The 16256-nt window shown below is 37.6% G+C and overlaps 2 protein-coding genes across 5 annotated transcripts in view; both read right to left on the bottom strand.

Moving 5' to 3' along the window:
- lpin2 (lipin 2) overlaps positions 1–8768 on the bottom strand; it is a 29422-nt gene extending 20654 nt beyond the window's left edge. Inside the window, exon 1 of one of the 3 annotated variants that reach the window (XM_053233638.1) lies at positions 8455–8768. Coding sequence is in view for 2 of the 3 variants with exons in the window: in XM_053233637.1 (XP_053089612.1) it covers positions 4847–4954 (108 nt within the window). In the remaining variant the exon portion in view is untranslated. Of the gene's footprint in view, positions 1–4846; positions 6257–8454 lie in introns of those variants that run through there. The other 2 variants (XM_053233637.1, XM_026936106.3) reach the window with 2 other exon arrangements.
- A 2958-nt stretch (positions 8769–11726) lies between these two features.
- myom1a (myomesin 1a (skelemin)) overlaps positions 11727–16256 on the bottom strand; it is a 29218-nt gene continuing 24688 nt past the window's right edge. For both annotated transcript variants that reach the window (XM_026936914.3, XM_026936916.3), the window contains 7 exons: positions 16114–16152; positions 15477–15582; positions 14321–14484; positions 14116–14152; positions 13795–13817; positions 13432–13487; positions 11727–12844 (listed from right to left, as the gene is read on the bottom strand). In XM_026936914.3, the coding sequence (XP_026792715.3) occupies positions 12584–12844; positions 13432–13487; positions 13795–13817; positions 14116–14152; positions 14321–14484; positions 15477–15582; positions 16114–16152 (686 nt within the window). In that variant the 3' untranslated portion in view covers positions 11727–12583. The remainder of the gene's footprint in view (positions 12845–13431; positions 13488–13794; positions 13818–14115; positions 14153–14320; positions 14485–15476; positions 15583–16113; positions 16153–16256) is intronic.

The following is a 16256-nucleotide window of genomic DNA, read 5'->3' as shown; positions in this document are numbered from 1 at the left end:
TATGAACATTTTTCCACCTCACCCTTCACAGTATCAGGAAAAAGACACAGCTGATTAAGTTCTTAGAACTGTTTAGTTTAAGAGCATGGTCATACTTTTAAACAGTTAATGACTAGTAAAACATCTCTGTATTAACTTAAGATAATGTACTATGGGTTCATTTTTTAAACATGAATTGACTCAATTGTGGATAGGATTAAATACTGGACTTTTGTTATTTCAGTATTTCTTCTAATCTAGAACAGATGTGAAAAGATAGTCCAATGAGGATAATTGCCTGCAATGACTAACAAAGGACAAAATACATCAAATCTTTTTTAGTCTAGCACCAGGCTTTGTCTTTTTCAGGAAAACCACCATTGCGCAGTCTAAATGAGTAAATCCAGGTCATTCTTTATTTAGACCACATCACTTTGTGAAGAAGTATTACCTAGGAATGGTGTACTTTTTTTTTACGTAACAGCTGTGTTTCAGTGTAAACATGAATATTATTATATCAACCACAACACAATATTTCCACTTCAGCCTTTGGAGGCAAATTTACAAAAGCATATGCACTATCGCACACGAGTTAAACATTTAGAGATAAATCATGAATTACTACTCAGGCTGGCTACTCTCATGATTCTATTTCCAGAGTTGATGATTTATTTAAGATCTGTGAGAAGAAAATGCTCCATACCTATTTGTAGACCTATTCAGGAAAGAAAAATCAGTATCTATCAGATATCTAATATCTATCTATCAACTTAGTGAGGTTTCCATCCACTACAGGTACAATGAATATAATTTTGTGTGAAAAAGAGGAAAGAAAAACATGATTATTGAATAAGGGGAGAAAAAACTGTGTGATTTTCCTGAGTTCTTGTGAGTCGCCCTGACCTATATCGGGTATTCATGTAGCCTATTTCAAATATTTGTTATATTGGGTGAGAGTGATTCATTCCCTCTGCTTTGCTGATACATGGGTTTTTTTTTTATACTGCGTTGACAGTTTGAGGTAGTGTGCTAACACTATCCAGTTCGTGCCAGACAGACTAGAAAACAAAATACACAGAGTAGACAAAACACACTGAACACAGATCAGAAAATACAGAGTAAACATTTAGAAGCAACCAGGTGTTATGGTTTTGTTCTCTATACTATATTTTAGCCATGAGGAAAGCCTTTACAAAGTCCAGTGCATACAGTGTGCTGCGATTACAGCTGAGCAACTTCAATTCAATTCCATCTGATTTTTTTTATAGTACTTTTAACAATGGACATTGTCACAAAGCAGCTTTACAGAAATATGTAAATTCAGGATATAATTTTTAAACTTATGAATGTACCCCTAATGAGCAAGCCAGAGGCGATGGTGGCAAGGAAAAACTCCCTGAGACAACATAGAGAAGAAACCTTGAGAGGAACCAGACTCAAAAGGGAACCCATCCTCATCTGGGTGACACCTGATAGTGCAACTATAAATAATTCCCTTTTATAACTGTATACTATATGGTCGAAAAGTGCAACTGTGTATCCAGGAAATTCATTATAGTTTTCATATGAAGTCTGTTTTGTTGGAGTTATCCACTGTTCACTGATGGAGACTTGAGTGCAAACCTGTTCATGGCAATTGCAGTCTTACAGCTATCGTAGCAATTGTAATCCTCAGCCATCGTAGCAAAACTGTTCATATCAGCTGCAGTCCAAGCCATCTTCATGGTTTCTGAGTGGTACTATCCACAGTAATCTCATGCATCTATAGGCTGTCCGTGTGGGGCCATCCTCAACAGCAACGAGTTGTTTCCAAGTGATGAGAACTCTAACAGAAGCAGGGCATCAGGATGGATCAGGCAGGTCCGGAGAGCAGAAGGGGTCAGGGTCACTGGCACGACTCTTTTCCCTTCCCTAGTTTAACTAGCTAAGGTGAGAAGACTAGTACATTCTGCAGGATATGCGCTGTTTATGATTCCACAGAATGAGCACCATTCTGAGTTTCTTGCTCAGGCAGTCGCAGTACAAGGCAAGCTCTCACTGAGCTTTTTCTCATTGGGGTTTTGCTCTTTCACCTATTACTCAGTAACTCATGCTCATGTGCACAATAAAATTTTATTCTCATAACACTTCTGTAATATTCAGCCATCTACAGTAGAGAATACCTCCCAAACTGCATACTACTGTACTAAACAGTATGTCGAAATCCATCTCTATTGGTGTAGAGGAACAGAGCAACACAGCCCACATTACGAAACCTTCTTCCATAAGTAGCTTGCAAAAGCATTTCTTTCAACCAGAGGAGGTGAACTTCTCTGAGTAGCTCTAAGATGCTGAGTAACTCATATTGTTGCCAATTGTAATGTAAGAACTCTTTTTGGATATGAATTACTAAAATGCAAAAGTAAACACATGCAAAAACAAACTTCACTACTGAGTAATGCCAGGATTGTGGTGTACAAGACAAGCCAACTACATACAGTATACAGTGTTGAGCAATACTGTATTGCCTTTTACACAAGATGTGTATGCGGGGCGCTCACGAGTGGCACAACAGAAAAGGGTTTGGAGATCAAAGTTGGAGATCAAGTTTGAAGCCCAACGATGCTGTGCCCAGATGCCCAAGGGAGCAAAATTGGCTGTGCTCTCTAGGTGGGGTGGCATTACTCTCACCACCCTATCAATCACAGTGACACTAGCCAATCATAGGCGTCTGTGAGATCATGCATCCATGCAGTGTTACATGATGCAGCATGAGCAGCAGTTCGTAAAGATGTGGTCAGCTGGCTTCATGTGTCTCAGAGGAAGCATGTGATAGCCTTAATCTTTCCTGGTTGGTAGCTGTTGTGAGTGGGAATTGGCCAAGACCAAAATTCGGAAGGGGAAAAAAGTGTACACTATGGCAACTTATTAGCTATATCAACAAACAAAGTAGGCAATTCTAAAGTTTTGTAGATTTATATATTCACAGAAGGTGTAATCAGATGTAGCATGGGCTTCGAGACATATGTCTGCATTGTCTCAAATCCTTTACAACTATTAGAGAAAACAATGATTATAGTGCCAAGAAAAGGTCAAATCTACAGTCTGACAGTGCACACAGGCTGACACCAAACGCTGGTATCACATTTCACACACGGGATTACAGAGTGGATGGGAATTGTGTGTAAACAGAAATCCCTCGACAGCTACTGATTTCAGAAAGAAAAATCTTTAAAAGCACACTGATGCTGCCATGGAGACCAAGTTTATAAACACATTATCACTTGCAGAAAACAGGAGAAGTAAACACCTGCTGAAAAAGAAAGTCGAAAGGTCGAATGTCAAAAAAAGTTTATATTCAACGTATAGCATGCTGTCAGTCACTGAAGACACTTTTTCAGCAACTTAAAGTCCTTCTAGGAAGCCGGTTATATTTTACATAAGGGTAATAAATAGGAATGCATCACAATGCAAAAATGTGAGGATATGCACCACGGAAATGACTATGTTATAAGGGTTAAAAAGAGCTCTTCAGTGGCTTTCAAACAACACCAGCCCTGCACAGGTGCAATCTACAGTGCCCAAGAAAGAGGTGGTGTAATGGCATTTTAGCCGACTTTGGAGCTATATTTCTGGTTAAAATGACGCCTCGGTGCTGCTACAGAGCTCATTATGTTTCAATCCATCATTTCCCCCAGTACAGAGACATCAATCAATCAAATTTTTGGGAGAATTTATACAGTTATTTATTCTTAAAATATGGTGAACCTGTAATACATTTTGTTTAAAATATTAAACCTCTGTTTGTAGACATTTTGATTTATTTAGTTTTAAACAGACAAAAATGCACATGGTTTTGCAACTTTATGATTCAGATTCCAAAAAAGGAATCTTTTCAGACATAATTTTCCTTCATTCAATTTTGTTCAAAATATTCATATACACGAGTATAATATATGAGTATCGAATTGAATCAAACCATGACTGGAGTGTATCATTACACCCCTGGTAGTAAACCTTACTATATATAAAATAGGGCTTCAGTATTAAAGTTATATATTGCAATAGTGATGATCTGGAAGCCTGCAATATGTGAATGAGCACTCTACTGTGAACATTCTGACCATTTCAGAGGTTTCTGTAGATGCTTTGATAAATTGTAGCACTGTCATGCTCCATAAAAAGAAATGGGTTATATTAAGGCAGGCCAATCTTTAACCGCAGCTAATCAGAGTTTCATAAGTTCATTTTATTAAAAGGCATGTCATAATCACAGTGAATAGCAATAAAATCACAATATGTTATTCTCTTCCATATCAGGCAGCCTTATATCTAAATATGTGGTGTCAGGATATTTATTAATAATTATTCATAAAACTGTTATACTTAGTTAGTCTAATCAGAGTACATGCCAATATTTATAGTTGCACTGTACTATAAACCCATGATAAGGATAAAAGTCCTTATCACGGTGATTTGACAAACTTCCCAGAGCAGTAAATAGGTAATGAAAGTAAAAGTAAATAACTTATTGAGCAATGTAAGCTTTCATTTGTCTGAGATATTTTCTCTGTTAAAACCATCATATTTAAATATAGTTTAAATGTACATTAGAAGAAGAAGAAGTCGTCAACTGAAGACATCATAATTTAAAGGTATATTCTGTCCAGCTACTAACAAACAGTGACACACGGTAAGAAAATGCCCATCCTACCTTTAAAAAAAAAAAAAAAAAAAAAAAGGCTAGGCCAAATATACTATGCTGGAAAATATTTATCTGTCAGTGAAGAGGTGCATAAATGTATGCATATTAGGTGATAAATAAGTAGAACGGAGGTCATATGCCAGGCCCAGACCCTCTGACAGCCCCCTACATGGCTTTACTTACAAAAGACCAGGATGCCTTTAGGGTTGAAGAGTCGTCCTGCTCCCTGTTGTCTTCCTCAGTCCCACTGCAGGGGGGGTCTAATTCTACCCAAGAATGCAATCGCTTCATTACAGCTAACACCTTGCGTGCATTTTTGACCTTTTAAACTCTTCCAAGAGCTTCTGTTTCCCTGTCATACTAATACCTCACAGACTGTGTGCACTTGGCCTTGCAAGTACAAACACATACTGGTTGGCATTATTTGATATATTTTCGTAATGATATTTTGTTGAACGTTTTTCTAATGAAGTGAGGCAACACATCCAATGAGGTAAGAGCACGCCCACTGTGTGACCCATGAGGACAGGGACACAAAGTCAGCACTTCATAGACAGATAAGACGGCATGATTCTTGGTACGGTACTGATAAGGGTTGTGCATTCGGGTGTAGTGTAGGAATGAACTCCACCACTAAAGTCTTCATGACTCAAAAACAGCACAGTCCAGTTAATGATTTTACCATGAGGAACCTGGGCTTCTGCGAAAGCAGCCAAATAGCAGTGAGGACAGAGTGGAATTTTACCCTTATCCTGACTCAACCTGATTTATGACACGACAGTTCATTTCTTCACTAAAGGGAAACAGGGCTACGCAAACAGCTGTGCCTAAGACTGTGTTAGTCACTCAGTTCTCTCTCTCTCAGATCTGATCATAATCAGTTCTCCAGGTCATAGGCTAACAATGTCCAGGCGTAATTTTTTTAAGTCCTTGAAATACTATTGAGATAAGCAAATGAAATGCGCAAGCTCCAACTGAACAGTTTTAGATTAGGCTAATGGAAATATTATAGCACTGTTATTCAAATGTCACAGTTGAACTGTTATTCAACTGTAACTGAATTATAATATTCTATTTGCCATATTGGGCATCAAATTTTGCCATTCCAGCCAGCATAAACTCTAATGTAGTAAAATCTACATTTACAGCTCAGCACGGCCTACACTCTGTTACTTCAGACTGACATTATGGAAATTGAGTCAAACATGGTCAACACACACAGAACCTGATTAATCTGTAAGACCAAACACTGCGTGCTTGTATACGGTTATATCTGTCTGTTTATTATTAAGCAATCTCTCAATCTCCTTAAATAAACATGGTAATGAAGGAAAAAAGACGTTGTTAAAAGTGTACAGTTCTCAGTGAGGAAAAATGCTTTACCAAAATGCTTTACCGCTGTATGAACACAGATGTTTAATGTTCATACAGTGGTGAAACTGAACAGTGTTATTTAAATCATGCCTTAAAAAGTTGAAAATCTGTCAATATCATTAAATAACTGATAAATGGTAATTAACTCAGCAGAGAAAGACAGTTTGAAGATATTCAGACCACATTATATTTTGATTTTTTCTAAATGTATTCTCTAAAATACAAAATATTTCATTTTTTTAAAAGCTAAAATTGTTTCTAATTAAGACGTTTTACACTGACATTTCAGAACATTGAACAATATTAAAATACATTAGATCATCATACAAAGACATCTCACATGTCTCCTAGCTGAGTTTTATACTGGTTGTACCGATAACTTCAAAATATCAAGAAAACTGCATGCAGCTAGGTAATGTCAGTAATATTTATTGCTAATGTTGTCTGATGTTAGCCACAATATTAACTTCGCACTGTGCTGAATGCTTTCTAATGTAGCAGAACATTTATATATTGTAAAACCAGCGAGTACCTTAGACCTGTACTGTATGTAATGAAGCATACGTATACCATTTAAAGGTAAAAGTTACTTTCGCCCCTGGCTTGCCATACTAAAGTTTCAAGTCAGTTCTTTTCAGAGTGTAAATAGAACTTGGATATTGATTGTTCAAGGCCGCCTACGATGTGTTCAACTTATATTCCTCCTGGATGATGGCAGATATAATCTTATAAAACCATGTTTATCTGCGGGTTTGGAGACAGAACTTATAATTTGTTCAAATATTTCACCAAAAACATAATAAAAATAACACCACAGGGAAACAAAACATCCCCAATTGTTAAAGATTATGTGGTTTACTCAGTTTCGACCAAATGCCAGACTGAAACTTATAACACTGAGGTCACGAGTTAAAGATGTGATTAAAGATGTGATCTCTGTCAAAACCAGGCCAAGATTTTGTGGCTCACTGAAAACTATATTTCTCCTTTAGCACACTAATTGTTTCCAGTTTACAAAGGCAACAAAGTAGTGCGGTTTCTTTATTATGTATTACCTAGAACAAAAAAACATGAACATAGCTGTATGTGTTCTTACAGTGGTGAAATCTAGGGGAGTTATTTCAATAATATTAAGTATTCTGATGCTAGTTTTGGAGAGGGAAAAGAGTTGAAGCGTATAAATAATGTTCTCAAGGACAAAAAAATTCTTTACAAAAAAGAGGGGGAACTTTTAATAGTTGAAATCTGACATTTTACTTGTATTATCTAGAAAAAAAACACGACTATAGCTGTTCATATTCGTAGTGGTGAAACTTAGGGGTATTATTTCAATAATATTAAGTAGTTTATTGGTATTTTTGATAGGGAAAAGTGTTTAAGAGTATAAATAATGTTCTCATGAATAAAAAAAAGGGGGGGGGGGCCACTTCTACTGGTTGAAAGCTGACATTTTACTTGTATTATCTAGAACAGAAACATGAACATAGTTGTGTACACAGAGTGGTGAAACTTATGGGTATTATTTCAATAATATTAAGTATTTTGATGCTATTTTTGGAGAGTGTTTGGAGAGAAACTTCTACTGACATTTCACTTGGAATATCAAGAATAGCTGTTCATGTTCATACAGTGGTGAAACTTAGAAGTGCTATTTCAATTATGTTAAGCAAGCTAGTTTTCGAGAAGATAAAGGTTTTTAAGAGTATAAACAGCTCTGAATGAGGAGAAGTTCTTCACAAAGGGGGGAAACTTTCACTGCGTCCACAGTGAGCTCTGTGCGCACGCGCTGCCATTCTCTCCAGCTCAGTGAATGATGAGTTGGCAGAGCAAGTCAAAGAACTTCAACACACTGTAGCAGAACAGTTTTGTTCATGTACAATAACTTTATGTCAGTCAGTAGACACCAGAAACAGAATGAAAAGTGATTCTGTGAGGTTTAGCGTCATTACTTTAGGGGTTTTCACTGAAAACCCATGAAAACCAGCTTGTCAGCCCACAAAGCGTTGCTGTGTTACCTGCCAAACAAACCGGCATCCGTTAAGCTCAAGTTACACCGGCTAGGAAGCTTTTTTTTGTGCTTTAATGTTCTCAAAACTAAACTAACTAACCCTTAGTATTTTAACTAAAACCACCAGGTACCTGGTAGTACAATATTAATTAAAAAAAATAATAAGCTGGCTAACCAAATACATGACATTATTATAAGTTAGCTAGCTAGCCCTTTTGAATCTACCAGCACTGACGTTAGCTGAGTGTTAGCAGGCTACTACACAGGCGACAGTCACTCATCATATCATATGACCTGGCTGTTAGCCGGCTAGCTACACCTAAAAACACCCAGGTTTTATCGTCAACCAGCGAAACTCAGTCAAATCTAATGTTACAGAGTACTGCACACTCTTAAGATAGTTAATCACCTTATTTTAAGCGATGAGATGAGATGAGCTGCTGTTTATGTTGAGGTTCCGCTTTCTGATTAGCTTCCTCGCCGATGGTAATGTTACCCTTTCATTTCTGGAGCTCAGAAGCAAAGCAAAGCTGTTCTTCCCTCAGAAACACACGGGAAGACGTGCTGTTGTTGTTCTAGTTGTTGTTGTTCTGGCTAAATCATAACACTGTTTATGTGCTGTAATCAGCGTCCTGTCGGCTGAAGCAGCAGCGGTGAGACGCCGTGTGACGCGCGACCGCGGCCGCTGTAAAAGACCCTTCCCATGATTCACCGCGGCGTCACATTCTCATGCGCGTGGCTGCCATGTACACTGTGTTTATGGTATATAGCTGAGTGCAAAAGTTTACACACCCATGTGTTGTGGATGCAAAAAAGGACATTGTACCTTTGAGAGAAAAAAAACAACAACAATTTAAGATGTCAAAAATGACATGTGAATGTTTCCTACAACAAGATCCAGCCATCCATCCATTTTCTGTAGCACTTATCCTACACAGGGTCAAGGGGAGCCTGGAGCCTATCCCAGGGGACTCAGGGCACAAGGCATGGGGACACCCTGGAGGGGCTGCCAACCCATCACAGGGCACAATCGCACACATTCCCACACCCGTTCACACACTCTGGACAATTTAGAGATGCCAATCAGCCTACACCGCAGCCTACAATGTCATTGGACTGGGGGAGGAAACCGGAGTACCCAGAGGAAACCCCCAAAGCACGGGGAGAACATCTTCACACACAGGGCGGAGACGGGAATCGAATCCCCAACCCCAGTGGAGCGAGGCAAAAGTGCAACAAGATGACAAACCAAAACATAAGGCAAACTCTAGAAAAATAGTATGAAATGAACTGTATTTATGATTTGGTAGTATTAAATAGTCTGTATGTTTTGAAGAAGGCAGGAAATGACATGTGGAGTTACAACAGAAGTGGAAGACAATATTACAACAGAGTGTTATTCTGTTACAGCCGGGGCGTTAAAGTAACACACTATGTGTATTCTCATTACAGTACCTGAGTGCATAGTTCTTTGTAACAGTACTTTTTTCGTTGTATTTTTAATTTTTACTTGAATTTAAAAAAATAATAAATGCTACATTTAGTTTTGATCACCGTTACAGAGTTTTTAAAAGATACCTTTATCCCAAAAGACTGTAAGCCATTTAAAAAAGCCAGCATGTGTAAAGTTTAAATAAATCAATTTCGATTTTCCTGCCAAAAGTCACTTCAGGCACCAAGTGTTTAGTCAGCAGCAGCAATGTCTGAGACAGTGGAGACAGATGAGCATCCCTGCTCCAATTTATCAGGTATCTTCAGGTTTAAATGCTTCAAAGGATACAGCGTGATAATGGTCCAGGCATGTGGGATGGTGTTTAACATTGAGGGGTGCTGGAATTTTAAGCAGCATACATGTGATGTGCTATATCTATTTATAATTTGTTATTATTATTACTATTATTATTATTATTTTAGCTGTTGCAGTTAAAAGTATCCTGAAAGTCAATTCCTGCTTCCTTGTAATGATCTGCAAATGATGCAAGCGAAAACCTGTGGAGATACTGCCATTTCACAGCTCAATATCCAACCTGTGGGAACATGTAAAACCATTAGCTAGCTGAGTGAGCTAGACTAGCTAGCCAGATATTTTGATATTTTACAGTATGAATGCTCTGTATTAAACTTAAGATGTCACTTTGATGTTCAGTATTAATTACCTGTTGTGTTAAGTATATCTAAGCGCTGTTAGAGCCTAAGAGGCATCTTTGCTAGATAGCTAATTACATAGCTGGAAACATTAGCTAGGAAGATACTGAAACTCCTAAGTTAGCTTAGCAGCTGATGTTACTTTACTATATATACTGTTGATAATCAACAGCTTATGTTAGCATAGCTCACATGGTTAGTTGTTGAAACTTGTGTTCTTCAGATATAGAACATTGTAAGATTAGTTGTGTCAATTGTAGACGTGGAAAAAAAGTGATTTGTAAAGTAATTACTCAGGTAATTTTTCATTGGATATATTTATTTTTACTTTTTTTCTATCAAGAAATAATCAATGCGTGTGTATACATTGTGAACTTGTGAATGGAAGGTATAATCTCTCTCGGTGGGATATTTATTCTTACTTGAGTAATGGTCTTCATCACTACTTTTACTTTTATGCAACTAAGTTGTTACTACAGTAGCAGTAAGCGAGTCAGTGTGTTTTGTACTCTTTCAAGTATTTCGTTACAACAGAGTGTGTTCTGTTGCAACAGCGCTATTCTGTTACAAAAGTGTTGTAAAATTTTCTGTTACAAACAGTTGTTGTTCTGTTAAAACAGAATGTGTTATTCTGTTACAATAGTGTGTTCTGTTACATCAGAGTGTTATTGTGTTACAGAGTGTGTTATTTTGTTACAACAGAGTTATTCTGTTAGAACAGAGTGTTATTCTGTCACAACAGACTATTATTCTGTTACAACAGAGTGTGTTATTCTGTTACAAGAGTGTTGTTCTGTTAAAACAGAGTGTGTTAGTGTCTTATTTTGTTACGACAGTGTCATTCTGGTAGAACACTGTTATTCTGTTACAACAGAGTGTTAATCTGTTACAACAGAGTGTTAATCTATTACAACAATGTTATTCTGTTACAACAGAGTGTGTTGTTACAACATTGTGTTATGTCAAATAAGTGTTATTCTGTTACAACAGAGTATTATTTTGTTACAACGTGTTATTTTTGTTACAGCAGAGTTTGTTGTTTAGTCACAAAAGGGTTTTTTTGTCGTAACTATAGAGTTAATATAGAGCGTTATTCTGTCACAATAGTGTTATTCTCTTACAACAGAGGGTTATTCTGTTACAAAGTGTGTTATTCTATTATTACAGAATTTCTATATTACATTTAGACAGGGTTTTGATTTAGTTAATTGATTGATATTAAGCTTTTAGTTGGTTTATACTACATATTGACTGTAGTATTTTGTCATTTTAAATTTGAGATAACTGTTAATGCATCCTGAGTCAAGTAAAATGAACTCACAGGAATAAGGATGATTTACATGTTAGATGTATTTCTTTTTAATAAACTCACATCCACTGCCAATACAGTGGAATTCAACTACACATAACTTTCTCAGCTTATGTTTGCTAACATGAAAGATGACGTTTTTTGGTGAAATGTGCATTCTGTATAGTAAGATTGCAAGTCGTAAGTGTTAATGAGCAATAAGCAAACAGGTTTTCTGAACAAAAGACTTTTTTTTGCATTGCAAGGCTTTATTTGTGGTCGTCACATAACAGTCTTTTGGTTTCTATCATTAAGACATATGCATGGTGACATTAGACCATCAATATGTCAGACAGATATAAACAGACAGACTATAACCTTGAAAGCCTTTTGCTTCACACAGACTGCCATAGAATTGAAGCACATCCATATAGTACTAGTGTAACGTAAAATCCAGCTACAGAGCTACAAGATATTACACTACGACAATGTGCTGGCTTTCTTATTTAATAATTTCCAAGAGTTTCCCTTTTAGTACTATTATGATGAATACATTTAAGCAAAAAGAGTTAATTCTCCTAGCTGAGCTGTTTCTCAAGATTACTGTATCTTCAATCATAAATGGATGACCTGTAGGTAACATTTCAGTTAAAACAGGAAATAATATGGACACAAATAATACAAACAGAAATAAAATATTAAAACAGTAAAGGCACGTGCTAGATTTATGTATGAATATGGCAACGTTTAAAGCATTTCATTTCCAACTATGTTCACCTTTTCAAACGGTTTTCTCAGGAATCCAGGGTAAGCGGCTGATTAAAGCTGAGTACTGAATGTGCCATGTAAGTGTTTTAGATCTGGTGCTAATCTAGATTACCACACTGAGCATGATTGATATGTTTGCCTTTCACAAACAGTTGTTCATTATTAATGTTAATTGTTAATGAGGTGTTAATTATTACTACTAATTGGCCAGGAGCTTTAATGTGTCTGTGTGTTTATGACGTACGGAGGTTGCACACGCTTTGGAGTAAAATGCTGTAGGATGCACACTGGTCATATCACGGCCCCTGTGTTCTCCTGCAGCTCCCGTATTTCTCTTCTACTCTTTCTTCTCAGCATCGTCCTCTGGTATGTAGACGCTGACGGTGAACTCGCCAGCCTCTGTGCCGTACTTGTTCTTCACCAGCAGGGCGTACTTGCCTGAGTCAGTCGAACTGACTGCCGCGATGGTGATGCTGGCAAACTTGCCGTGCTCAAACTTGAGCATGATGTGATCATCAGGTAGCAGCTCTTTGTCATTCTTCAGCCAGCTGACTTCAGGCACAGGGTCGCCCCACACATTGCCGGTAAGGTTCAAAGACTGAACAGGAACAACAGGGAAAAGAATATGAGAATCCAGAATGCCAATAGCACATATCAAAATTATATATTGGAAAAATAATCAGTAGCAGGTTGGTGTGATCACATTACCACGCTGACATTGATTATTTTCCAATAAAAGTGTATTTTAAAGTGTTTCATTTCTCTTATATCACAGCAGTTTGCCAATACACCTTATAAATGATTATATGCTCTTTTGTTAAACAGCAACACATTTATTCCACTTATGATTAGTCTTATGTTATGTGGTGCATCCAGCAAGTAAGCTGTTACTATAGAAACAACAATGTATTAGACCGAGTGCTTTAATATAAACCTGTGATTTGAATTATAGCTTGCACTATTGTCAGAGCTGCTTTTCTAGAAAACTAATCAACACCTACTGACTAATCAGATTTCAACACCGCTGTGGTATGAATGCCATTATCATTCAGAAAACTACTTTGCTTCTGTATTAGTCTGAAATGAGAAACTGGTGCACCAATTAAGGATGAGGTACAATGTGATAATGAGATCTAATTTGATAATGGGGTTTTTTGGCATCCTGGGTAGTTGGTTATGTATTACCTTGCCCTCCTGGATAGTGACCACATCTGGCAGGCCTCCAATCACACGTGCTCGGTCTATGAGAAAAATGAAGCAGTCAGTAAGCCTCTTGGTAAATCAATGTGTACTCCGAAGGAATTTCTTACTCCTGACCCTACATGTCTTTATATTTTCAAAAACAAGAAGTGAGGTTACAGCACAGACTGTAGGGTCTAAACATTCCCAAGACATTTAGACAGGAGATGCATCCCTTACTGCATCACTACTCTATATGCATCCTACGCAAGTTGGTAAGGAAGATAGCTTGAAATAGCATCCGCATGCTTTCAGAACAAGCTGTCTTCAGGAAAGAGCACAACAATGACAGCAGAGACAATCACTTACTTCTCTCTGCAATAGCGGCAGCCCTGAGGAAGGAAATGGATAAGCACACTGTTAGTGAAGGTTTTAAATAGCATCACAGCCTGTTAAGGTGATATGGTCTACTTCCACACAGCAGTGTCAGAAAAAGCCAGAGCCAATAACGTCATAAGGATGTACTCAGATGTTATTTTCTATTTTAGGACTTTAGTAGGAGTTTTTTTTTTCTTGTCGTTTGTTTGCATACAACAGTTTGTAAAAGTATACATTATTTGTGAATGATATCTTTAATAAAATACAAAAGTAGGATACAGATAATTTATTATATCATAATTAAGTACTTACTTCAGCCTCTGGAACTCTGCATAGGCCTCTTCCCATGCTTTAATAGAATAGAATAGAATAGAATAGAATAGAATAGAAAGTGTTGAATGAGAAAGGTTAAAAAAAAGTAGACTAATAATAAACTCCAGTCTAAAATTGACAGTTCAATCACACTGAGACAAAAGCAATGTAGTTAAAGAATGCTTGAAACACCTGAGGCATTTACCTTGGCCGGTGAGGTCAAGAACTCTCCTGACGCTGCCTTCACCGTCGAAGATGTCGATGGCATACTTGCCCTTGTCCTTGTCTGTGGGCTCGTTGATTTTCAGCCACAGCTGCTCTCCTGTGACTCCACACTGCACTCTGTCTGAGTATGAAATCTTGCCATCTCTGAATGGCCACAAATGAGTATAAGTCAGAGGACACTGTTCAAACTCATACAACGAAAAACTGCTACAGCTCCAAACTACATGCTGATATACAGAAAAAAAAACCCTGAGAACATTTGCAGATACCAGCATTAGTACAGTTAGGGATATAAACTGCATTGCAGAAACTACCATGTGTGCTTCACATTTCATTTAGTGGATTGTCATGCACGACACAAAATGCATTAGCGACTTCACTCTCTGAGAGCTAGACTCTCTCTGGCCTTTTGTTCATTCAGAGAGCTGTGCTCTCAAAAGACACTCCTGACTGCACATTTGTGGATCTAATGCAGTGGAGATAAAAGCTGGCCAAAGGCAAAATTCACTTTTGTTGGTTGTTCGTGACTCCGGTACTACTTTATAAAATATTTCATATGAGAGATCACATTTCATATTCTGGGCATTTATTTAATATTTCCATTTTATGGGTGGTATGGTGGTGCAGCATGTGATTTGATCCTGAGCTGTTTGGAGTTTCTGTGCATGTTCTCCCCGTTCACATGGGTTTCCTCCGACTGGTGATACTAAATTCCCTCCCTAGGTGTGAATGAGTGTGTGAATGTGTGTGCACTGTGCTCTGGGATAGACTGGCATCCCATTTAGGGCATATTCCTGCCTCATTTTCAGTTTTCCCAGGATAAGGATGCAGATACATTACGACCTTGATCACTTAAAAAAAAATCATGTGGTTACTAAAGATGAATGAATTTCCATTTTAACACATCTGTGATCTTGAGACAAACTGCAGTGATGTGAATTCTCTTATGTCTCTTATCTCTATTTTGGAACATCAGGGAAAAACGCAAGCAATGTCTGCAAGCAGATGTTTTGGGATTATTTAAATGCAGTCTGTCTGCAATCTAAGACTGACTGCAACATTTCAATGTTCAACATATACAAAAGACACAGGAAAAAAAGTACAGAGAGGGGAAGAGCGAGAATGAAAAAACCTACTTGTGAAACCAGCCAACAGGGAGCTCCTCTGTGTGATGCACGACAAACGTGTAGAGGATGATTCCATGCTCGGTGCTCTGAACTTTCAATTCGGTAGACGAGTGGGCTGTGATGAAAAGAAGAGTATCAGTATCACATACAGATGGGTGACAAATTGAAGGAAAACCCAACGTGAAGTGCTCAGTCACCTGAAGAATAGTTGCTTGTGTTTGTCCTTACATATGGCCTGAGCATCACAGTCATTTAACATGCACTTTCAACTACAATTTCGAACCCTATTTACCGATGCCTTTCCCACAGACCTAAATGCAGACATCAATTTAGCCTCTGTTCTTACTGAAATCCAGACAGTTCAGCAGTCTTTGAGCCCTATTATTGAGCCCCAATAACGAACCCTGCTTCAAAGTCACTTAGATCTTTTCCTTTTGCCATCTTGATCCAACATCGACATCAGCTAGGCCTGCTCAGCATTTTTATACGTGCTACATTACTTTCTCTGTTGTATCATGCCGTACCCCATAATATACTCTTTTAATCACGTTTTTTCTTTCATTTGTTCCATGATGTAAAGGTGACATTAAAGAACCATTGCCATAATGGCGTGGAAGGATTTAAAAATAGAAAAAAAACAACTCACCTATAACTCTGAACATTTCTTTCAAAACGGCCTTATAACCTTTAGGGAGGAGGCAGATCATCATATTTTAGAATATTAGACTTGATACAGTATTTCAGAAACTCCGTTTCATACATTATCAGAATAAAGGTGGCTATAAAAAA

This window comes from Pangasianodon hypophthalmus, chromosome 4 (genome assembly GCF_027358585.1).
Source record: "Pangasianodon hypophthalmus isolate fPanHyp1 chromosome 4, fPanHyp1.pri, whole genome shotgun sequence".
In the NCBI taxonomy this organism is placed as follows: domain Eukaryota; kingdom Metazoa; phylum Chordata; class Actinopteri; order Siluriformes; family Pangasiidae; genus Pangasianodon; species Pangasianodon hypophthalmus.
The sequence above is the reverse complement of the archived record's forward strand: the minus strand, read 5'-3'. Positions and strand labels throughout refer to the sequence as shown.